Source organism: Lemur catta, chromosome 23, assembly GCF_020740605.2.
Source record: "Lemur catta isolate mLemCat1 chromosome 23, mLemCat1.pri, whole genome shotgun sequence".
NCBI classification, from domain to species: domain Eukaryota; kingdom Metazoa; phylum Chordata; class Mammalia; order Primates; family Lemuridae; genus Lemur; species Lemur catta.
The window spans coordinates 10,160,374-10,184,645 of NC_059150.1; the positions used below are offsets into that span (position 1 = coordinate 10,160,374).

Genomic DNA, 24,272 nt, shown 5'->3' on the forward strand with positions numbered 1-24,272 from the left:
CCCATAAATCTAATAAGACATCAGCAGTTGTCCTGAACAAAGGTTGTCTGGAATGTGAGCTTACAAGGGTAATTACTAACGCATTACACGGCGTGCAATAACTTTCCTGCTTTTACAGAATTTGTCAGACATGTGTCACACGGAGACTGGAACAGCTATAATGGTAAGTGACATGTTGCTGAAAAATAGCTCATTTCCTAAGCACCTGGTCCCCCGAGTCTGTACCATAATCTTGTTTTTAAATTAATATGACAACAACAAACAAGCAGAGAAAGTTTCCACCGCAAGAACTGGTGGCTTGTTAAAGTTTACGGAGAGAATTTTCAACATGTCCGTGTGTACACGTGGAGAGACCGTGGAAGTCTGTGTTGTTAGACCATGCATCACAGGACAGGGGCCTGGATCCGAATCCTGTCCCTCCTGCCTATGAGCTCCATGTTCTTGGGACAGTGAGTGAACTTCTCTGAACCTCCATTTCTTTAAGAAATGGAGATAATCAACCTCAAGTATACAGTTGTCGTGAGCAGCAGAAATCGTGTGTGGCGTACTCAGCACAATGCCTAAAAAATAATAAGTGTTCAGGAAATGGTGTTCAATAGATGTGCTTGGCTAAACATCATAGTTGGCTGCATAATGCAGAGGTGACTACCCATGTATTATGCTTTTTTAAAAAAAGAAATAGAAATATCTGGCTCTGAGAAGGTGGGGAGAGAAAAGAGGTGGTAATCATCAAGGTTTTCCCTGGAGACTCTACCCAAGAAATTATGTTCTCCATAGAAGAATGGTTTTGGAAAAAGGCAAATTGCTTGTCCTCATTGTTTGCCACCAGAACTGTTTTCTTTTCTTCCAGGTAAGGAGTTGCAGGGAAATCTACTTATATTTGAAAGCCTTTGGGGAGCCCATGAAATGGAGCTCATTTTCTAACTGATCACTCTTAGCAAATTCTCTGTAATGGCTATAATGAGGTATTTAGATTGACAGAGTGTCTCGTCTCCCCCTATAAGAGAAGGAAATCACATCATGTCCTGAGCGCAGTGCATCTGGCTGTTTACTGGGGGCCCCAAGGCTCACAAAAATGCTGCAAGCACAGCCAAAAAATAGGTGCAGTTACAGCTAAAACAGTTGTAGAAGAGCAAAAGGTCTTAAATCCTTTTCTGTGCCATGAGAAAGCACCTCAAGTTCTAATTAAGCTGAAGCAATTAGCCACCCACCGATCCTTAAGGCTGCTTCCCATGGCCAAGCAATCATCTCTGTTAAAACCCATTTTAAAATAAGGACCAAACCCAACAGCTCCATTGGCACATGCTTCTCACAAATCAATTACCCCCTTGGACACATTCTGTAAATACTCTCAGGCGAGCTCTGCCTGCAGAGAGGGCTTTTACGAAAGGGCTGCATCAGACATGATGACATAGTTGCGTAAAACGAGGTAGGAAGCAGCATATGTGACAATTTGGGGTAACCAAGTCCACTGACAAAGTGGGATGCTGGATCTCTGGTCAGACAAAGTGAGGCACGCTGAAGCCTCAGGTGTCCCTGGTTGGTAACAAATAATTCATCAACTGCACCCTGAAGGAGCACGTCAAGCAAAAAGGTTTCTGCCTGTGGAACTGGAGCCCTAGAGTCCTCCAGAGTAACCAGACCACTGCCCAAACTGATACTTCACCAGGGGACTGTTCTCTCCCACATCAATTTGTCACTGAAGTGCCAACAGGGTGCGCGTGGCAGTTTCACAATGAATGGAACCCACATAAGCGCACTGACTTTCCTCCGTCGCCCTCCCCACCCTCCAGGTTCACTCCCACCTAAGACTCCCTTGAATGAAGGGAGTTCATTCTCATTTGCAGCCAAAACTTGTTTCTAGACTCAGCAATTCGAACAGCTACTCAATGGTTAATGGGTAAAGGTTCAGATTTAGTTATCTTCCTCAAGAACTAGGGTTGTTTTACAATGCAGTCAAGTTACTCCAATAACCTATTATCTCTCAACCCAATAAGAGCTTTTGTTCGGTGTGGGGTTTTTCTTTCTTTTTTTTTTTTCCAGTTGGAAAAAACTCAACTCAAAAATCAACTAGCAAGCAGACATCAGAAATGTTGACCTACACCAGCACTAGCCAATAGAAATAAGATTTAAAATTTTCCTTGGCACCACATTTAAAAGAAAAAAAAACAAATTATAATGTTTTATTTAACCCAATATATCTAAAATATTAATATTTTGACATATAATCAATATAAAAGATAATTAATGAGATGTTTTATATTCATTTTTCATATATTCCTGTTCTTACACGATACTGGGCTGTGCAGATCTACAGCTGTCTAAATTGACCTAATTTAGCATGATGACTATAGTTAACAATAGTGTAATGTATACAGGAAATTTGCTAAAAGAGTAGATTTCAAGTGCTCTCACCAAAAAAAGGTGACTATAGGAAGAGATGGATATGTAGATTTGCTTCACTATAATCATCTCACTATGTATATCTACAGTATATCAAAATATCACATCATACACCTTAAATATATACAATTTTTATCATAAGGCAAAAAAAAAAAAACCAGACATTGAGAGACTTCCACAATTCACTGTTCTATGAACAGTTTACCAAATTGTTTGTGTAGCATGATCTCATTTTAACCTCATAAAAATCTGTATCTGTGTATTCAGATATGCATAGAAAATAGCCTTGTAAGAGAAGACACCAAAAGTAATAGCAGTTATCTCTGAGATGTGGAATTATGCACAGTCTTTATTTTCTACTTTGTATTCTTTTGTATTTTCTAAATTTTTTTTGCAGTGAGCATGTACTGCTTTATTAGAATAACTGCAAACCTAGTCTTAAAAAAAATTTTGTCCCTTCTTTTAAGTTATTATACCCCTGATCCTGCTGGCACAGTAGCCATTGCCCTATTTCCAGCTAGCAGAAGAGATGGCCAAACAGTATATCCCCACCACCCCTGTCCCAGCAGTGTCATACTTACAGCCAATCATCATGATGGCCACTGCAAAGATCTTCTCGATGTCCGTGGATGGGGCAATATTCCCAAAGCCCACACTGGTGAGGCTGGTCATGGTGAAATACAACGAGGAGATGTAGACGGAATTCTTGCTGGGACCACCTTCCCACTTCCCTGAGCCAGACCCATTAAATTGGTAAGGGGTGCCAATGTCCATAGCCAGTTGGTAGAGCCAGCTGTTGTTGCGGATCGTCTTGGTGTCCTCGTCGAAGATCTCATAGTCCCCGATGCTGTACCAGATGCAGGCCATCCAGTGTGCGGCCAGCCCAAACACACACACCAGCAGGACCAGCACCGCAGCTCCATACTCAATGTAGTGGTCCAGCTTTCGGGCCACTCGCCCAAGACGGAGCAGGCGGACGACTTTCAGAGAACTGAACAAGCTGCTGATGCCCTATGAGAAGAGGAACATGGCATCAAAGAACCAAAAGAACCAAAGATATTACTTCTTGCCCTCCTCCCCACTTGGATCATTACTTAAAGCATAGTGCATTTCTATGGGATGCAATATTATACAATTCTTAAAAAAATAAAATTAGAATTTTATCCCAAGATGTGTGGAATGGAAATTTCCACTGGCTTTTTCCTACTTCCATTGAAAAGCAAACAAACAAGAAAACAAACGAAACAAATATAATTAGAATTATATTTTGCATAACAAATATATGAGCATCTTTCCATATCATAAATTACTTTAAAACAACTTTTAAGGGTTGCATATTTCATATTGCATAATATTGCATAACATTTTATTATAGTTATACTGTACATAAGTATACAAATATATATGTGTTGGAAAATGGTTAGGAAACACACCAAAACATTAATAGTGGTTATTGCTACATTATCAAGTTATGGAATTACAGGACAATTTTTACTATATTTGTATATATTTTTATATACTTATATATTTACTTAATTTCTACAATTATGATTGTAACTTTTATAATTTAAAAAACATATAGAAAACAAATAGCTGAAAAAAGCTAAAAATGAATTAAAGAAATAGCCAAGAAGAATAAAGAAATAAGATTCTATTTTCTCAGGAAAGTTATAAATTCTTGAAAGGCTACATCACTTCTGTCAGGCCAGGGATCATACAATCAGACACCATCTATTAATACTTAACGCGATCAATCAAGGAACCTGAGAGCTAAAAGGAACGTTCTGATTTCATCTGGTCAAGGCTCTACCCTTCTGGCTGGTGTCCACTGATCCCCCCAGGCCAGGCCTATTCTCCAAATAGACATTCTGCAGGGAATGGCATCATGGTGTAAAAAGAACACCAGAGTAGAAATCTAGACGATGTGGTCTGAGACCCATACTAACCACTAACTTGCTGCAAATTTGGATAATTCAGTTACCTCTGGATTCCCTTCTCTAGACAATGAGGGTGATGGATTGAGGACCTCTAAATTTTCTCCACATGCTAATGTACTCTTATCAGCAAGGAGAATTAAAACATATTAGAGAAGTCATACTGTTTAAACTCCAAAAACTCCTATTCTAAAATGATCACAAGATCATATGCAAGAGAAATCGCGATTAGCTTTTTACTATATCCATTAAAAAGCAAATAAACAAGCAAACAAAACAGAGACATTTCTTTGAATCAAGACATTGTCCTCCCTTATATAGCAAAAATCCAAGGAAAGATGTATCCTTCATCAAGCAGAATGAATGGTTTGTCACTATCTAAACACTAGAAAGTTTCTAGGTCACTACTATTCTCTCTTGTCCACTGACCTCTTAATGACAACCACCCAAGGGTCAAGTTATGTCACAGACAGGATGAAAATGTACAAATGCTTTCTGATAAGCCTGTATCAGAGACTCACTGAGACTGTTTCCTCTTCTTCGATATGCAGCTAAACTGTATTTTCCCATCTCCTTCCATGTGGGTGGGTCCCTGGGGCTAGTTTTCACCAGTGGAATGTGAGGTGAAATGTGTGTCACTTCCAGGCCAATGCAGTTAAAAATAAGTATGCTTTCTCCACATGCTTTTTCCTTCCCTACAATGCCTTTCAGATGAGGCTACTTAGAGCTTGAGGCCATGTATTAAAGATGGTGGACCCAGTGCATGAAAGGAGCCTGGGTCCCTGAAGGACTACATGGAACACCCTTTACCCCCAATCAACTTGAATTGTATTGTGACATAAATGAGAAAGAAACCTCTGAAATAAGCCACTGAAACTTTGGAGGATATGCATCATAGTAGGTAGCATTAGCCTACCCTGAAAAACACAGAGCTCTTTTGAACACAAATTGTACATGGCACAGCCTTGGCAATACAGACCAGAAATCAGGTTGTTACACAAATTATTTTCGTTGAGGGAAGGGTGGGAAAGATGAGATTTATGGCCCTTTAAAAAATAAAACAACAGTTTCATAGCCATAAAACTTACAACAGAAATAATCATTTCTTGTCCAACATACACAAGCAAATGGATGGATGCAAGAATCATAAAGGATTTTTCTAGACCAAGGGAATGCACCCCCAGGGTCAGTCTCATCCAAACTGTTAACTTTGACAAAGTTTACTGTTGGTATATCCACTATTCCTCCCCTGGGTCTCCTTTTCCCTTTCTGTGCTTTTCTCAAAAACCTGCTATGCAGAAAGGGCTGAGAAAACCCTCATATTAAGGGGCAAAAAGCTAATGAGGATAAATGGATCCTCTCTCCACAGGGCACTTACATTCTAGCAGAGGAGAAAACCTTGGGAAAACAACTTCCACTAGTGGAATTAAAAGCACCGACAGCCTGCATGAAGGAGATATTTTAGGAGGCAAAGGAGCCTTTTTGATGACTCAGAAATCACACATCATGTAAGCAGCCTCCTACTCTCCACCTCCTCATAAGGAGGTCCCTGAAATCATCGTTCAAAGCAGTTCTACTCTGAAGCAGAACTTACTGCCTTGGGCAAAAGTGCCTTGTCATTTTTCCTCACTCATACTCAATTCAAAGCAACATGTATGAAGAACCTACTATGTACTCCTTGTGCTAGTGCCATAGGGAAGAAATTAAAATGATGCTTTGTGTCCTTGTTCACTATTGTATCTCTAGTGCCTGGAAGGTGTGCAATGGGAAGAAAGGAAGGAGGAATAAAAAGCGTAACAACTAGTGAGAGATACAAGATATGATCGGCGAAAAGATATTTTGACCTAATAACTGCTGAACTGGAAAGCTAAGAAGAAGCATAGCATTCACCTAGTCCTCTGCATTCACTGAAGCACAGAGAGAAAAAAAATCAGCTAGTCTAACTCCTCTGAGTTCAGCAATGTCTACTAGAGCTGCCTTAGGGAATGGTCATCCAGCCTATCCTTGACCATTCCCCTTGACCACGCCTACATACTACCTCTGAAGGTCCCACTCTGTGGGTTCATTCATGGAAAGAAACAATGGAGATTCCATCACCTTTCCTGTCTCCTTCTTACTTCATCTCTCCTCCCTTCTCCATCCCTTCCCAGTGGCCACCACAATACATGCAATCACTACCCAAAGGCCATGCAATCCATACACTCTACATCTCACATGTCCCACATAGTAGGCGCACAATTATAACTGTGCCTACTCGGACTGGTCCCTCAATCAAGAATGCCCAGCATTTCTGTTTCTGTGTACTAGTCATTCTTCAGGCTTGTCAGTACCTATACTCTGAGGCCTTTCATGACTACCCTGTAGTCACAACCAGTCACTGACTCCTCCATGTGTATACGGTATTCTCTACCCATTACCACTTCAACACATCACCTTGCATCAGTTTCCTCTGTCCATTTCCCCAACTATATCAGGAACTGTATCTTCCAAAGGCAGAAGCCATTTGTTATCCATTTTAGAAGCACCATGTATTGGGTTGAATAGAGTCCCCCCAAATTCCATGTCCTTCTCCAAACCTCAGAATGTGAGCTCATTTGGAAATAGGGTCATTGCAAGTATAGTAGTATTGGAATAGGGGGGACCTTTAATCCACGATGACTGATGTCTTTATAAGAAGAGAAGAGATGGGCACAGAGGGAGAATATCAAGTAACAGATGCAGATACAGAGATTAGAGTGATGCATTTTCAAGACAAGGAATGCCAAGGACTGCCAGCACCACCAGAGGCTAAGAGAAAGGCATGCAATACCTTCTCTCCATGGCCTGCCAATACCTTGAATTCAGACTTCTAGCCTCTAGAACTGTGAGAAAATAAATTTCTGCTGTATTAATCCACCCAGTTTGTGGTAGCGTGTTACAGCAGCCCTAGGAAACTGATACGCCCACGCAAGGTCTAGAGCACACTGCCCTTTCAGAAAGGGTCTTGAACATTTTCTAAACTAAATTGAAGAGTCTGAATTATTACGGAAATCTTCCTCATTTTAAGGAACCTCTTATACAATATAAAACAAGCCCTTCTTCATTATGTTATTTATCTATGTTTACACTGATACTCTATTACACAGTTGTGTAATTTTGTGTAAGTTATTTTTTATTACATTAACAGCTAGAATTCTAGCTGTTTAAAAGTATTTCAAGCTATTAATTTGAAAGGTTTTTTTCTGACTTGCCTGAAGTTCAGTAGAGTGAGATAAATAAAACAGAATACTCGAAACGTTAAAAAAAAATTAGTACACTAAAAACTTAACAGCACCATATGGTAGAGAATCACATTTCCCCCAGAGACTTCTTGCATCAGAAAACTACATCACCCCTAAACTGCCAGAGCTGCCACGAACTGTGCATGCCCTCCAGGAACCAAGGGGAGCTACTTCACCTGGCACGCACTCTCACAGGGCTTGAGAATCAGCCTGCCAGGCAGCCCCCACCCCAGCAAAGCTGTGCCACTGCCTCCCCTAACAACTGCAATCTAGGCCACTGAGGCACTCATTGTCAGATGCTGCTGACAATGATTACAGCCAAAAAACCACCTGGAGACTATACTACTGCACCTACCCAGAACAAAAGCCAAAGTGCCCTACCCAACCGACACTATAAGACACACCTGCAGAAAAGAGTCCTTCCCTATGAAAGCCACTCCATAAAACTGGAAGAGGTGACAGTTCCACCAAATCTGCAGATATCAAGGTAGGAACACTTGAAACATGAAAAGCAAGGCAACATGACATCTCCAAAGAAACACCATAACTCTCCAGTAACAGACCCCCAGAAAAGGAAATCTATGAAATGACTAAAAAGGAATTAAAAATAATGAACTTAAACTCAGTGAGATATAAGAAAATACAAAGAATTCAACAAAAATCATAAAAGCAATCCATGATCTGAATGAGAAATTCAACAGAGATAGATAAGAAAGAACCAAACAGAAATCTTAAAGCTGAAGAATTCAATGAATAAAATTGAAATACAATCAAGAACGTCAACAACAGACTAGATTAATGAGAAGAAAGCATTTCAGAACTTGAGGAAAGGTCCTTTGAAATAACGCAGTCAGACAAAATAAAAACAAAAAAGAATAAAAAATAATAATAAAGAAAGCCTACAGGACAGAAACTTTTTAACAGAAGATAGACTAATGGCCAACAAACATATGAAATCATCTCTAATCATCAGGGAAATGCAAATCAAAACCACAATGAGGTATCACTTATCTCCAGTGAGAATGGCCTTTATCCAAAAGTCCCAAAACAATAAATGTTGAAGTGGATGCAGAGAGATAGGAACTCCTACACTGCCGGTGGGACTGCAAACTAGTACAACCTCTGTGTAAAAGAATCTGGAGATACCTCAAAGAGCTAAAAATAGAAATACTATTTGATCCAGCAATAGCACTATTAGGCATCTAAACAAAAGAGCAAAAGACATTCTACAATAAAGACATCTGCACCCGAATGTTTATGGCAGCACAATTCACTATTGCAAGGATGTGGAAACAACCCAAGTGCCCATCAATTCATGAGTGTATTATTAAAATTTGCTATATGTATACAATGAAATAGTACTCAATTGTACGAAACGACAGTGATCTAGCACCTCTTATATATTCCTCGACAGAGCTTGAACCCATCCTCCTAAGTGAGGTATCACAAGAACGGATGAATAGGCTCCACATGTACTCGCCATCGAATTGGCACTAACTGATCAACACTATGGTGCTCACAGGGTAGTAATATTCTCAGGGATTAGAGGGTTGGTGGGGGGTAAACTCACAACTAATGGACGCGGTGAGCATTGTAGAGGAGAAGGGCATGCCTCTAATCCCCACTTGGGTGAGGCAAAGTCATAAAATAGAAAGAAATATTACTAAATAGAATAAATACTAAAAATAAAAAGAAATTATATGGACAGCTAAAAATATATATAGAAAAATATTAGCCGGGCATGGTGGCACGTGCCTGTAGTCCCAGCTACTTGGGAGGCTGAGGCAGGAGGATCGCTTAAGCCCAGGAGTTTGAGGTTGCTGTGAGCTAGGCTGATGCCACAGCACTCACTCTAGCCCAGGCAACAGTGAGACTCTATCTCAAAAAAAAAAAAAAAAAAAATTAAGTTATAAAATTAAAGTTTAAAAATATAACACAACCCTACTTAGAACCACTAGGCAACGTCTCCTACTGTCTTCTGGGTAAAATTAGTTTAGCAAACAGGCCCTTTGTAATCTGGCCTGGGGCAGCCCCATCTCTCACTACTTCCCTCCCAGGTCTCCTCTGCCTTAGTCGTACCAGGTTATTTGTGGTTTCATTGCCACACTGTGCCCTCGTGCCTTCACTCATGCCATTCCTTCTGTCTCAAATACTGTCCCCCTGCTTGTCTGTCTGAAAACTCATCCTCAAATACATTTTTCAACACTCCAGTAGTAACAACAGTCACAACATCTTTATTACTAAAAACTGTCACTGTATAAAGTATGAAAGTAGTTGACCTTTTAAAATAAATATTAGAGGGATTTGACCTTATCCCCCAAAATAATATCACTCTCCCTTGAATTCTAATTTGCTCTCTTGACCTACAGAGAAAGGGGTATAGCTGTGGTAGCATCTTAGAAACCGTCAATCACTTATCAAACACAGGAATATAACACTCCACATATGTCTTAATGAGAGAAACACTGAGAACTGCTGCCCTAAGCCTCAACGGAAACAGTCATCTCTCTGTGAAGACAGCCCTGATACACACAGGCAGGGCTCGACACGTCCTCCCCTCTCGACTCCCACGAAGGGTCTTTCATTCATTCTTTCAACAAATTCTTCTTCGGCACCTAACATGAGGCACATGTAGTTTCAAGCACTGATAACAGATCAGTGACAAACTAGACCAAAATATTTGCCCTTCCGGGACTTTCATTTGACTTGGGGGGAAACAGACAATAAACAGAATAAATAAGTAAATGCTTTTTTATATGATGATAAGATGAAAAGTTAGGCAGGAAATGAAAATAAGGGGTGCCAGGAAGAAGCGGATAGTGTTATACAGGGTTGTGTAGGAAAAGTTCACCGAGATATCAGCATTTAAGTAAAAGCAGAAATGAGTGTACAAGCCACGTGAGTATTGAGTGAAGCATGTTCCAACAGAAGGATCAGCAAGTACAAAATATCCCAAGGCAAGAATGGCATTTGTCACGCCTTATATTAGGCTGCCAGGCCCTTGAGGTCAGGAAGCACAGCTCTAATGAGAGTAATAATTAGCGTTTACTGAATGCTTCCTAAGTGCCAGGCAACGGTAAGCATTTTACATGCATTATCTCACTCCTCAAAAGTTTCTGAGGTCAAGTATATCATATACCCAACTTACAGTTGAAGAAACTGATACACAATATTTTTTTTTAATTCACTGCTGATTTTATTCCAACTAAACAAAGCAGCGCACAAGTCATCTGGGCAACACGTTTAACTCAAGGGGCGAAAGTCAAGAAACAAGCATTCTCCATCGCTACACGTGGCTGACTTCCACGTCTCCTCTCAGAAACTGTGGGTTAACAAATCCCAGGCAAAGAAACGTAGGAAAAGAGAAAAAGGGGAAGTGAAATTTATCTAGCGTGCCAGGGAAGGTGGTCTCTCTGTCCTCTTTCCTGTAAACTGCTGCACCAGCATGCTTCATCCCGGATGATTTTAATGTCATGACCATCTTCCCTGATTTTCACGCACCGAGTACATTCACTGGGATAAGTGGACATGTCGCTGCCACACACAGGGTTAAAGTCCCTGGGACATACTGGTAATTTATACTGAGCACAGTCTGGTGTTCTATATCCTGAACGCTGACCAAATGCACAGTCCGAAGTGGCTGCAAAGGCCTCGGCCAGGAACAACAGCACCAAGTGCAGTGCCACGAATGCCATCCTTGTCGCAGCCGGCCATGGGGACAGAGCGCATCCCATGACGGCGTGACAAACAAGGGGTGCTCCGGGCTGGGATGTTGAGGGGTGACTAGCGACAGGGTGAGGAGGGAGTGGGGTGGGGAAGGGGCGGTGGAAGGAGGGCAGGGGGAGGTGGCAGGAAGAGGATCGAGGAAGGGTCAGGGGGAAGAACCGGGAAGGGCAGGGAAGGAGGCAGGTAGGAGGAGGCGGAGGGGGGAAGGGCGCCATGGGAAGGAAGCGGGGAGGGGGAGGCAGAGGATGGTGGGCGGTTGCTACCCCATTCGATACACGGTATTATTTGTCCAGTCCGGCACAGGTAAAAAGTGGCAGGGCTGGATTTCCAACCCAGATCAACTGACTTCCAAGGGCATGTCCTTAACCCTTTGCCCTACGGACAGCACCTTTCATTCCCCATCTTTAGAGTTCTCGCTCCTTGCAGATGCTCAATCAGTGTTTGTTGAATGGAAACCTAAACAGTGACTTGCAAGAGGCTGTGACGGTAGTATATCTAGTGGTCTGTTACAAGGATTTACTACTTTATTAACAGAGCTCGGCTTGCTTGTTGTCTTTACAACAGAGATGACGTTAAGAATAAATGTTCCGTGACGATCCCACCACTGAGAACTGCGAAGCCATTTCAACTGCATAATGGAATAAATTGGCTTACTAGATTTTATTGGAAGTTACTCACTGAAGCTTAAATATAATTTGCTTCCCATCCACTGCTTCAACATTTTACTTTAGGTTGGTTTAATTCAATTCGGCAATCATTTCCTGAAAACCAAGGACAGCAAGACACAGGCAAGAGCTACCAATGATACAAAAACAAAGAAGATACATTCCCTGCCCTCCCATTGCCTGCCATCGGCACAGAGAAAACAGCCTGCAAACTGCAACATGGTGGCAAACCCAAGTTAGCTGCCACTGTAAGGACTGAAGCAGCCCAAGTCCTGTGCCTGTGCATAAAGAGAACTTTCTTCTAGTTCATTTAACAGGTCTGTGGGCCATATTCAGGGGCAGGATGTGGTTACTGAGTATAAGAGGAGCTTTCAACCAGAAATGGGAGAGCTTGCAAACTTCCATTTGCTTAATCCAATAATGCATCCAGAAGGCACATCTGCAATCTCCACAGAAAACAATCATTGAAGGAAGTTTAGAAATATTGTTTAAAATCATCCACTTCCTTTTTGTTTATAATTCAAGTCATGAAATAAACTGTGTACTCAGTTGTGATATTATACATCAGGCTCTTTTTCCTTCTAGAGGCCTTGAAAATTGAAATCCTTATCATTGGCCAAATAAAATCTGACAGATACAGAATAGAGAATCTGGTTTTATCAAGGCATCTCTCCATCTTCTCAGAATACTAATGTCAGGTTTTCTTCTTCCGAGAAGTAAAATGAATCTAAATAGCTTAGAATGTATTTTCTCTTATTCTGAAAGAAGCAATAACATCCTGTTGTGTCCTACAGCTCTGACTTTGATGCAGAATTAGCCATGTCCTTAATTTGCTTTAGGCTAATTTGATTTAAATTCTCAGAGGTGACAACATGTCAGGGCCTGGTGGGGGTGAAAACCTCAATGACTTTCATAAGGGTCGTGCCTATAGACATTTTCGACATCGGGCCTGAGTATTGGTCCACTTACCACTTCCTGGCCAGAGCTCTTGACACAGAACAGCACTGGCATTAGGGAAGCATCACCTTGACTAGCAAGATTCGAGGAAGTAAGGAAGCTTGGGCCTCCTGACCACATGTGCTGACACTGTCTATTTAATGCAGAGAAGAGGCACAGACAATTCCTATGTAATCTAATTTGGCTTTAAAAGAGCACAGACTCTGTCCCCAAACATAATCCACTTCAGTGTCATCCTTACCCAAGACCAAGACTCAAGTAAGAAGGTGGAAGCCACCCAAATGTGTAGCCTCCTGACAAGTTCCAGGAATTTGTGGTATGGCCTTAAGGCCTCCACTGGGGACAGCAGGGAGGCCCAAGAAGCTGGTTTCGATGTGCAAGATGTTCCCCGGAATTTGGGGAGCCTGGTATGGTGAAGTGCAGGTGAGTAGCCCAAACACCTGGGTCGTAGCTGTGAGAACTGGGAAGGGTGCTAAGATCCCCAAAGGTTCAGGACTAGCTTGCCTGTGTTGGGCAAACCAAAGCCATGGGGGGGAGGGGTGCAGAGCACCCTTAGGAAAAGAGCTTGGCAAGCCACTGAGCACACTTCTGAGGGACCACAGGGACATCATAGCAGGTTTCCACGGAGGATGTCATGAGGGTGAACTTGGCCCCATGACACTTCTGAAAGGCACAGGGAGAAACAGAAGATTCTCAGGAAGACAGCATGGTCCTAACTCTGGGATTTCTAGGTTTAAGGTAATAAGGTCTCCTTTCCAGCTGGAAGGAGGATCAGTATTTTACCTTTGATATTGTTGGTGGTTTGTCCAGCTTCACAAATAGATTTAAAGCCCTTGAGGGCCATTCCTCTTTGCAGCTCAGCAGAGAGTGGTATGAGACTACTAATCACTCTAGACTCTTCCATTCTGTGAAGCGACTGACACACACAGAGCTCCACTCTACTGCCATCGGGCCCTCTGGGGATTAATCTCTGTAGGAATGTTCTAAAGAAAATTATGGCTCCTTCAAGAGGCTTCCAGTAAATATATAGTTCCAAAGTTTCCGGAAGCAGGCAGAAGGAAGGATAGTCATCATTCTGTGTGGATTAAAATAATCAATAACTACAACTTTGGGGAATAAGAGAAACCACAGAAAAAAGAAATTGAATTCTTGTTAGGAAAAAAAGGCCACTGTGAGGAGTCTATGGACATACGGTAACACATGTGGGATTTGATCTAAACGCAGGGCACAAACCTGGGCCCGGTCCTGCCTCGGGCATGCTCTTACTAGCTCTGTGACCATAGTAGGTCACCCAACCTCTCAGAGCTTCATTTCTTCACCTGCAAAGTGGGAAACATGCATGTGTACCATGCTGATGCTCACAAAAGTCTTAGTTGTTACACAAGGAAGTCCACCTTGCTGTCTTCCAGCTACAAAGATCAAGCCAAAAAGGAAGAGAGAGTCATAAAGGGGAGAAACTATCTCCCCTCAGTGAAAAGAAGAGAAAGGATCTAAATTATCAGAAAGAAGTCACCTCTAGAGGGTTAATAAAGAGGGAAAATAATGTCCCTTCTCTGAAAAGTTGCAAACAAGCAGTCTTGCATATTCAACTGAAACAGCTAGGTAAGCTGAAGGAAAGCGGGTGGGGATCCTGGACTGGTGCTCTGGGCACGTAGACCCCCCCATGGGGCTACGTAAAAGTCTGTTTCACCTAATAAGTGTATGAAAAAAACAAGGATATCTGAAATGAGGAAAACTTACAGAATATAATTTATAGCTAGGCATTTGTATTTCTAAACTTGCTTTAAAAGATCTACCACTTCTTTGACTATATTGATGAGAAATTACTAAAATAAAAAACACGCCACTTACAAGTTTATTTTAGTAGAAAAGTTGTACATAGACCCCAAGCTACCAACCCAATCTTACTAAATAATGACAAATAACAACAATTTATTAAGCACTTGCAATCTTCCACTCAGTCCTAACTCTTAGTCTTGCAGGCATTAACTCACTAATTCTCATAATTGTCATATAGGACAAATACTATAATTCTCCCCATTTTATATTAATGTATAGATTTTTTTGTGAATTAACTGTTGGACGAGCAGCCATGAAAGATGAGTTCTGTGTTGATTACAATTAGACTTTAAAAAACAAGCAATGAAATCAGTCTCCATGGCTGTTCCAAAAACATAAGCCAAATCAGCCTATTTTCTCCCATTCACTCAGAAAATCCTCTCCCCAAATCAGCCTGACTATAGTAATAGAGAACTGAGGAATCTCACCTTCCTTTCAAGCAGTGATCTGGCTGTGTGTATACAAGAAGTAGCAGAAAGGAAAAAATAATAAGAAAAAACAAGCAGTGGTAGAATAAAAAGATGACGCTCCTTCTATCCCCAGAGGACAAGTGCCATGAAGAAGCTTAGATTTGGTCCCTGCTGTATTTGCACAGATTGAGGACTCCAGGCTCTTAAAAGGTGACCTACAGACAGGCAGACTGGTGTCCTGGGACTACCAGGGGCAGTACCTCGTGTACGTTCCATGGGGACTCCATAGTTAGGGGTTTCCCACACATACCAGGCCCAGGGACAGGAAGCTGGCCTCAGTTCTTCAAGCGCTCTTTACCATCCAAATCACTTCAGCTCAGAAGTAAAACAAAGTGTGCACTGAAAGAGTCCCAGGACGTTCAGCCCAACCCCAGACGAGGCCACTGATGCCCAGAGAGGGAAAGAGACTAACCCCAAAGTTAGTGGCCTAGCTGGGGCCACTCCGTATGTCCCCCAGCTCTCACCTGAACTATTATATGAGACTACAGCAAAATAATTAATAGGGACATTTTTTTTGAAAGTTAAAATTCTACAAACGAGTGTTGGTGGCAGTAGTGGCGTTATTTAGAAATGCCTTTTAAAGTCACGGTGCATTGATGGATAGTAATTTAAATCCCTTCCCGGTGATACTGGGACACAGTTCCATATATGTGCAGAACGGACCCCTCAGCTGCAAAGGCCCTCCAGGCAAGCAAGCAGCCACGGTTCCCCAGGCCAGAAAGCAGATGGCCAAAGGAAGCTGCCAAAGGGAGGGACTGCTCAACTGCCCGGATCTAAGTGGAGGGCTGAGGATAAACGCCTCGCCTCAGGAGTTCTGGGATCACAGAACTTCGGATCGGGAGGGGACCCCAGGGCTCACTGAGCCCACACCCCTCATTTTACAGATAAAGAACCAGAAGTACAGGGAAGGGTGACTTGTTCCAGGCACAGAGCAGCAAATGACAAAGCTGAGACACAAACCCTGGTTGCCTGACTCCTCATATAGCACAAGTTACTGCATGTGGCCAAATCTAAAAGAAACCAAGCTGAAGTATTTTTTTATTATGGTAAGAAATGCACAACCTAAAATTTACCACTTTAACCATCTTTTTCTGTTTGTTTGTTTGAGTCAGAGTCTTGCTCCATTGCCCTGGGTAGAGTGTAGTGGTGTCATCGTAGCTCACTGCAACCTCAAACTCCTGGGCTCAAGCCATCCTCCTGCCTCAGCCTCCCAAGTAACCTCCCACCATGCCCAGGTGATTTTTCTATTTTTAGTAGAGACGGAGTCTCACTCTTGCTCAGGCTGGTCTCAAACTCCTGAGCTCAAATGATCCTTCCTGCCTTGGCCTCCCGGAGTGCTAGGATTACAGGTGTGAGCCACCGCGCCCGGCCCCATCTTAACCATCTTTAAGTGTACAGGTGGGAAAATGAGATGGAAACACTTACGCTAATATATTTCAGAGAGAATGTTCTTGATACTTTAAGAGCATTTGAACCTGCTGTGCACATAATTTATGTAACAAGGCACAGCTGCCAGGATGGTGCTCCTCTGGAGTTTAGCTAATGGAAGCTACGCAATCTGCTAGTAGCGTGTTGGTTTGAGTTTACAAAGCTGCCTAGCAGAAGCGTTTCTTTCTAGATATTCTTCTGGTCACGGTTCTGTGGGTTAATGGAATAAGCTTTCTTCGGGCATAGAAAAATGTACTGGTAATGGGATAAAATCCAGTAGATTATGCTTTTTCTGTAATGGTGTAATTTTATTAAAATCAAAGCCTTATTATAACTATTGACTATTTATTATATATAAAAAGAGATAATGCTGTTCAGGGTAAGAACTAAAGTAATACAACCACCTCAGTACAAGCTAACTCCCTGACTGAACTCAGGCCACTTCTCCTTCTCCCTCTTAAATGAAAACAGCTATATGCCACACACTATTGCCTTTTCTAGACCATTCTCCTTCCTCTCTCTTGCAAAAACCCTTTCTTCTTTGAGGTATAAGTCATGCATTCCAGCCCACTCTACTCCTCCTTGTTGCTGTTCTCTCTCTACCTTGTGTCCACTCTCTGTCACCGCCTGAGGACAGTTGCTTGGGGTACACAGTCCTCCAAGTGCCCACATCTTGTGTGATGTTTCTTCCATCTCTCAGACAAGTCACCCAGCATCTGAGCACTTGGTCTTCCTCTTTGTCTCTTTACCTCCTCTCTCCCTCAGCACCCACTGCCCAGGTGATATCTAAAGACATTTCACCTCACAGAGTTGCACAAATTCTAAAAATCTCAAACACTGATGTACTCATCTCTGGTCACAAAGCCCTTGCATCTACTTCACACCTTTATTCTTACTTCACCAGCCCTTAAAACTCTACACACTACACCTTTCCCTTTTCCCTGGTCGATAACTCCCTTCCCTATATGGCCTCATCTTTCCATCAGTCCATCCAACAGAGTTTTATGGAGTCCTGGCTATGTGAAGGCCCTGACCTGGGCATGGACATTAAGACTGGTCACTTGTTTATGGAGCTCACAGCTTTGTGGAAGAGTCGGACAAACTAAAAATACTCATAGTACAGGGAGGGGATGAGAACATACAGAGCTCTGAGCTAGAATAGAGATTAAAGTTCATCATTTCCATTACCCCCTAACAACCATCTTCAATATCCAGTTCTTTTGTCTTTCTATTCCATTGCTCCCACAAGTCTACTAACCTTGGATATTTAAAGTCAATCCAAAGATTTGCTCTTAGAGAAAAATCACACATACCTGTCAGTTGTCCTTACCACAAATTTATGGTTTCTAATTTCAGTCTAGCCTGGAGCTAAGGCTTCCACATACGGTTGTTTAGGTTGCATACTTCACAACCCGTGGGGCACCATTCAGGTAAGCTATCATGAGAATACTGGTGTCTCTAGTCTTGTGCATTACATAAGCTAGACAACCACATGCAGTGGCCCTAACCATAGCAGTATTTTCATGGGGATTTCCACTTGGTTGGTTGGTTTGTGGTTAGCTCTTTCTCTAATATGTTATTATGGTTGTTCCAAATCTCCATACCCAATTTCAAAAGTTACCCCAGCTCTTCTTCGACCCAGATAATCAAAGCTATCAAATATAAACTCACTCACATTCCATCTCCCATACCTATAATTTGTTATTTTCTTGAGGCTCAGAGCAAGAGGTGAGCTTTCTTCATTTCAAGGCTGAGCCCTCTGGCCCTGCTCCAGATTCGCCAACTCAGAGAACTCTATCAGTTTCTCTCTATCTATGATGTCTCCAACTTCTGCCCTCTGCATATAAATAAGTCTTTTGTTCCCTCGAGGCACAGACTAGTTTCTGGAAATAGAAGTTCTCATGCAGGGCCTCCACTTCCTCACCACTCCAGTGGAACCCAGGAAAGCTGCATCCACCCTCGGTACCCAGGTGGGCTGTTCTCACCATAAGACTTCTATCAGATCTACTGAAAGGAGCTTCTCAGTCTTTGTGTATTTGCTTTCTGTATGTAAGATGTACTATTGCTGACAACTGTCTTTCTTAAAATTCTCTTCTCCCCTGGCTTCTATGATAACTCACTCTTGTTTCTCTCCTACTCTTCTGGCAATCTCTTGACTCCATCCCTTTCTCTGGATTTCTGCAGCCCTCATCCTCTCTTGCATGGATTACTCCAACAGAATTTTAGTTGGTCTCCCTGGATCAGCTGTAACTCCCTCCAATCTGGTATCCATAAAGAGAAATTCAGAATTCTTTCTACCATTTTAATCTAATCCTGTCTTCTCCCTGCATGAATCCACCAGTGGCTTCCCGGTGTTTCCAAGGGAAGTTGAGGTCCCTTTGAATGGCATTCAAAGCTCCCTCTTATCCAGCTCCTGTTAACCTCTTATGTCTTCTCTCTTCCTACTGACCTTTCCCACTCCCATCTCCAGATATATTGAACTACTTGCAGTTTTCCTTATGGGCCATTATTTCTCTTGCCTTCTTAACATAAGAGAGGCTTTCTATGCTAGGAACATTCTTTACCACCAACAGCATTTTGTTAAATTTATTATTTAATGTTCATGGAAAAAAATAATTTTTAGATATACGTTACATAAAACCAATGAACCCTCTACCCAATCTAAGAACTAGATCACCACCAATTCTAATTACATCTACCTATGTGCTCCCTCCCAGCTTACTCCAGAGGTTGCCACTACCTGTACCATGGATTTTAGATTACTAACTCTCATTTTACATAAAAATTTACTGAGCTATAATCAATAATTTTGCATATCTATCAAATGATGACAATCAAGATATTTTTGTCACCCCAAAAGATTCCTTTCACCCCTTTGTAATCTCCCATCCCACAGCCGGCTCTCTTTCCCCAGGCAACCACAATCTGCTTTCTGCCTCTCTAGATTAGTTTGAATTTTCTAGAATTTTTATATAAATGAAATCATACAATGTATACTTTGGCTTCTTTCATTCATAAAAAATATTTTAAAATTCATCTATGTTGTGGCATATATCAACAATTCATTTCTTTATATTGATGAGTCTATTATATGAATGTAGAACAATTTGCTTATCCATTACCTATTGATGGACTTTTGGATTGTTCACTTAAATAAATACATATAAAGCTACTATGAAGATGTACATACAAGGCTTTATGTGGTTACATGCTATCTTTTCTCTTTGGTAAATGAAAGCTGAATAGCTGAAACACATAACAGGTATATATTTAGTTTTTTAAGAAACTTAAAATCATTTTTCAAAATGATTGTTCTATATACATTCCTACCAGCAGTGTATGAGAGTTCCAGTTTATCCATAACCTCATCATCACTTAGTATGGGCAGTCTTTAATTTTAACCTTTCTAATAGGTGTGTAGTGGTATCTCATAGTTTTCATGTCATTCCTGGATAATTAATGGTGCTGAGCATCTTCTCATGTGCTTATATGCCATCTTTATATCTGTTTTGGTGAAGTGTCTGTTAAAATATTTTGACTATTTTTTACTTGGGGCTTGTTTTGTTATTGAATTTGAAGAGTATTTTGCATATTTTGGTTAAAATCCTTTATTAGATATGTGGCTTGCAAATATATTTTTACCAGTATGTGGCTTGTATTTTCATTCTCTTAACAGCATCTTATCAAGATTTTTTTTCAGGTGTTTTTTCCTCTCTGTGTTTCATTAGGACAGTTTCTATTGGAATGTCCTCAAGATTACTAAATTTTTCTTCTATAATCTATAATCCACTGTTAAATCCACCCAGAATGTTTTTCTCCTTTATAGGAGTTGTCATCTCTAGAATTTTGATGTCTTTTTTAATATCTTTCATGATCTACTTAACATGCTCAGTCTTTTCCCTTGTTTCTTGAACATATAGAATACAGTTCTAATAATTGTTTTAATGCCTTGTCTAATTTTATCTTCTGTATCATTTCTGAGTCAGTTTTGACTGATTAGATTATCTTCTATGTATCATAATTTCCTGCTTCTTCGCATGGCTTATAATTTTTCACTGGATGCCAGACATTGTAAATTGACCTTATTGAGTGCTGGATATTTTTGTATTCCTATAAATATTATTAAGCTTTGTTCTGGGATACCATTAAGTTACTTGGGTATACTTTGATCCCTTCAGGTCTTGCTTTTATGACTTGTTAGGCAAGACCAGAGCAGAGCAGAGCACAACTTCTCCCTTTGAAGAAAAGAGGTCTAGGGGCTACAGGCTTAGATGATGATCTCATTTTTTGTTGCCATTACTGAGCGTGAAACGTAGATGTTCAAATAATGTTATTTCCGTTTTCATATGTTGAATTAGAAATGCCAGTGTGACTTCCAGGTTGAAATGTCTAAAGGTCAGAATGAAATTAACATTAATACATAGAAATTTTGACAGAAGTTGGCCTAAAAGGGTAGATAGGGAATCATATGCATGTGGGTGCTAGAGAATGAGGAAAAGTCATTGAAGTTGATGATTAGGAGTTATGAATTTTGAGAGAGCAGATGAAGTGAAATGATGGATGCCTGATGTCACAGGTAAAGGACTAAGTAGATTAGAGGCAGACAGCCAGTTTTACTGTTTCCTTGAGACTTTGGGTAGTGAATGGAAGGAGAGAGATGAGACAATACTCAAGTCAGTATGTACTCAAGCAAGACTGTTGAAAGCATTTGTTCTAAAGGTTTTTCTTAAGATTTTAGGCTATTTTCCTGTTGCTGGAAGAACCACCTGGGCTCATTACTGCTGTGAATGCACTCCAGCCCTCTTCCGACTTGAATGCACACTCGCCCAGCAGATATAGACCTTTCCCGATGAAGCAAACATGATTTCATTGTGTTCTGTAACTGAAATGATTGTTGCCCTAATGATAATTTTCTACTGCAGTGAGAAATGAATTTTAAAAATCAATCTCTCATTTTAGTGCCTCTACAATGATTGTCTTCATCAGAAAGCAAACTGGCTTGCCAACTTTTATAGCTTCTTTGTTAAAAGCAGGGTTTTATCTTTTCTTTTCTCCCAGTGTATAAATAAGTTTTTGAAAAAGGTAACTTTGGGGCAACTGAAATCACTAAAGAAGGGGAGAGGTTTCCAAATGAACACTGGAAAAAGATTAAAACTCCTTAGTCTGGAATTACAAAGGTGGAGTGGGACAAAATTGAAGTCTACATTAACAAAAGCTACAAGGAAACACAGTCTGGTTGGCAAGTCTTAAAGGCCAGAATGAGAGGAAGCCTTTTAGATGATAATACCTACCTCATGGCATCTTTGCAAGGATTAAGAAATACTATATATAAAAATACTTTGTAATCTATAAAGCATTATTGAAATGTATGATATTATTATTAGAGTTTGGTGGGTATTTTGGGAAAAATAATAGAAAAAACACTACTCTAAAGTTGGGGAGGAAGCATTAGCCAATATAGCATAAATAGAACTTAGAATGCTTATATAAGGTCACAGGCATTGGCACAAGAGTGGGTTTTTAAGGACCCCTGGGTGTTTTCTGTACCTTCCCTTGACCCCTGAAGGTGAACTACTACATACTCCTCATCACATCTATTTGTTTGAATGGACACTAAATTCACCATTTCTCTCAGTATATAGCATTTTTAAAGCTTAAGTATATATAAACTGTGTGTATATATATATGTATATACATATAATTATATACACTAGAAAGTAAATTCAGATAATATAAAAATATATAAATACTTAACAGCTCACTTCTCCAGAATGAAATATGTCCTGATTTGTAGAGTTGGCCAATTTCCATGGTATAAATGCTTTTTCCATAGCTGATTTCAGGTTACCAGCATGACCGCACTGAGTATCAGTTGGGAAGAGACGCACAGTAGCAGAGTATATAATATTTTCACTATCCAGATACAGAGATGGAAATAACCTTGAGACGATAGATAATAGTAAAATGGAGTAAAACAGGAAATGATGTATTGTAAGTGTTTACCTTTGATTTTGATATAATTAGGTTTATACAATTTTATTTTTAATAATGTGTTTAACAACCAACTTTCACAATTTCTGAAAATTTAACAACTGCTCTCTTGAGCTGGTATGAATTGGCTGAAGCTCAGAATGCTCTGAATAACTTATGGTTCACTGAAGAACTTATAATAGAGGTCAAAAAATATTTAGACCTATAAGATGATGAAAATACTTACATCTAAAAACTTGTGGGATAAAGCTAAGATGTTAATTAGATGGCAAAAGCACTCTTGCTCTCTTTCTGTTACTGGAGTCAACATTTTCTAAGACAGATGGAAACTCATGGTCAACAGAGACTCTTTCTCTCAATCTCATACCTAACCAACCACCAAATCATGTCAACTGAACATATAAAACAAAATTCTCATCCATCCATCCATCCATTCTTTCTTTTCTATTCTAACTTAAATGACTCTAATTCCATATGTTATTCTTTTTTTTCCTCTCAGGGTCATATTTATTTTGTGAATTTTATAAAAAGAATAATGGAATTTTTTTAAAAGGGGGGAAAAGTCAACTCATCAATTTCATCAACCTTGCAGGGAATGTTTCCTTCCAGTGTAGCCCCAGTGAACATGATTTTACACAGTTTAAAAATAGGAAATATATAAATTTAAAGCCTGCTTTCTTTGATTATGAGAATATTATATATATATTTATCCATGTCATTAGTCTTTGTAGCTATTTTTAAGTGGAAACATATTTCATCCAAATGATATATTAACCATTTCACTATTGTAAGACTAATCGGTTATCTACAATAAGTTTAAACAAACAAGAACTAGCCCATACATACAGGATTTTTCGCTTTGAATTATTTCCAAATGAATATTTTTAAGAGTGGATTAGGCCCAAAAGTTTACATTAATATATTTCTCTTGTCATCTATCACTGCATTATTTTCCCAAATGTTTATAACAATTTTCAAAGTATGAGTTAGTCAGTTTTACCACAACCACGCCAGAAATGTATGCAGTTCAATGATTTCTCCCTCTGTCTCTCAGAGATAAAGCACGTATTAAGATCATCTTATAGGCCGGGCGTGGTGGCTCATACCTGTAATCCTAGCACTCTGGGAGGCCAAGCCGGGCGGATTGTTTGAGCTCAGGAGTTCGAGATCAGCCTGAGCAAGAGCAAGACCCCGTCTCTACTAAAAATAGAAAGAAATTATATGGACAGCTAAAATATATATATACAGAAAAATTAGCCGGGCATGGTGGCGCATGCCTGTAGTCCCAGCTACTCAGGAGACTGAGGCAGGAGGATCACTTGAGCCCAGGAGTTTGAGGTTGTTGTGAGCTAGGCTGACACCACAGCACTCTAGCTCGGGCAACAGAGTGAGACTCTGTCTCAAAAAAAAAGGGGACTTGATACGTCAAGTCATCTTCCTAGAACTAACTCACATAAGATTTATAGGCAGCATGTTGCTGAGAGCCTGATGTCCCTACCCTCCAACATACTAGCAGGCAGCAATCAACCTAGGAGGTTATTGGGGTAAAGGTCTTACAAACTAAAAAACTGTAACATTAACAAAAGTATATTGATGAAA

At 40.5% G+C, this 24,272-nt stretch overlaps 1 protein-coding gene across 2 annotated transcripts in view; it reads right to left on the bottom strand.

Moving 5' to 3' along the window:
- KCNH1 (potassium voltage-gated channel subfamily H member 1) overlaps positions 1 to 24,272 on the bottom strand; it is a 289,657-nt gene that overhangs the window by 167,663 nt on the left and 97,722 nt on the right. For both annotated transcript variants that reach the window (XM_045536431.1, XM_045536430.1), the window contains exon 7: positions 2,985 to 3,414. In XM_045536431.1, coding sequence (XP_045392387.1) covers positions 2,985 to 3,414 — 430 coding nt within the window. The remainder of the gene's footprint in view (positions 1 to 2,984; positions 3,415 to 24,272) is intronic.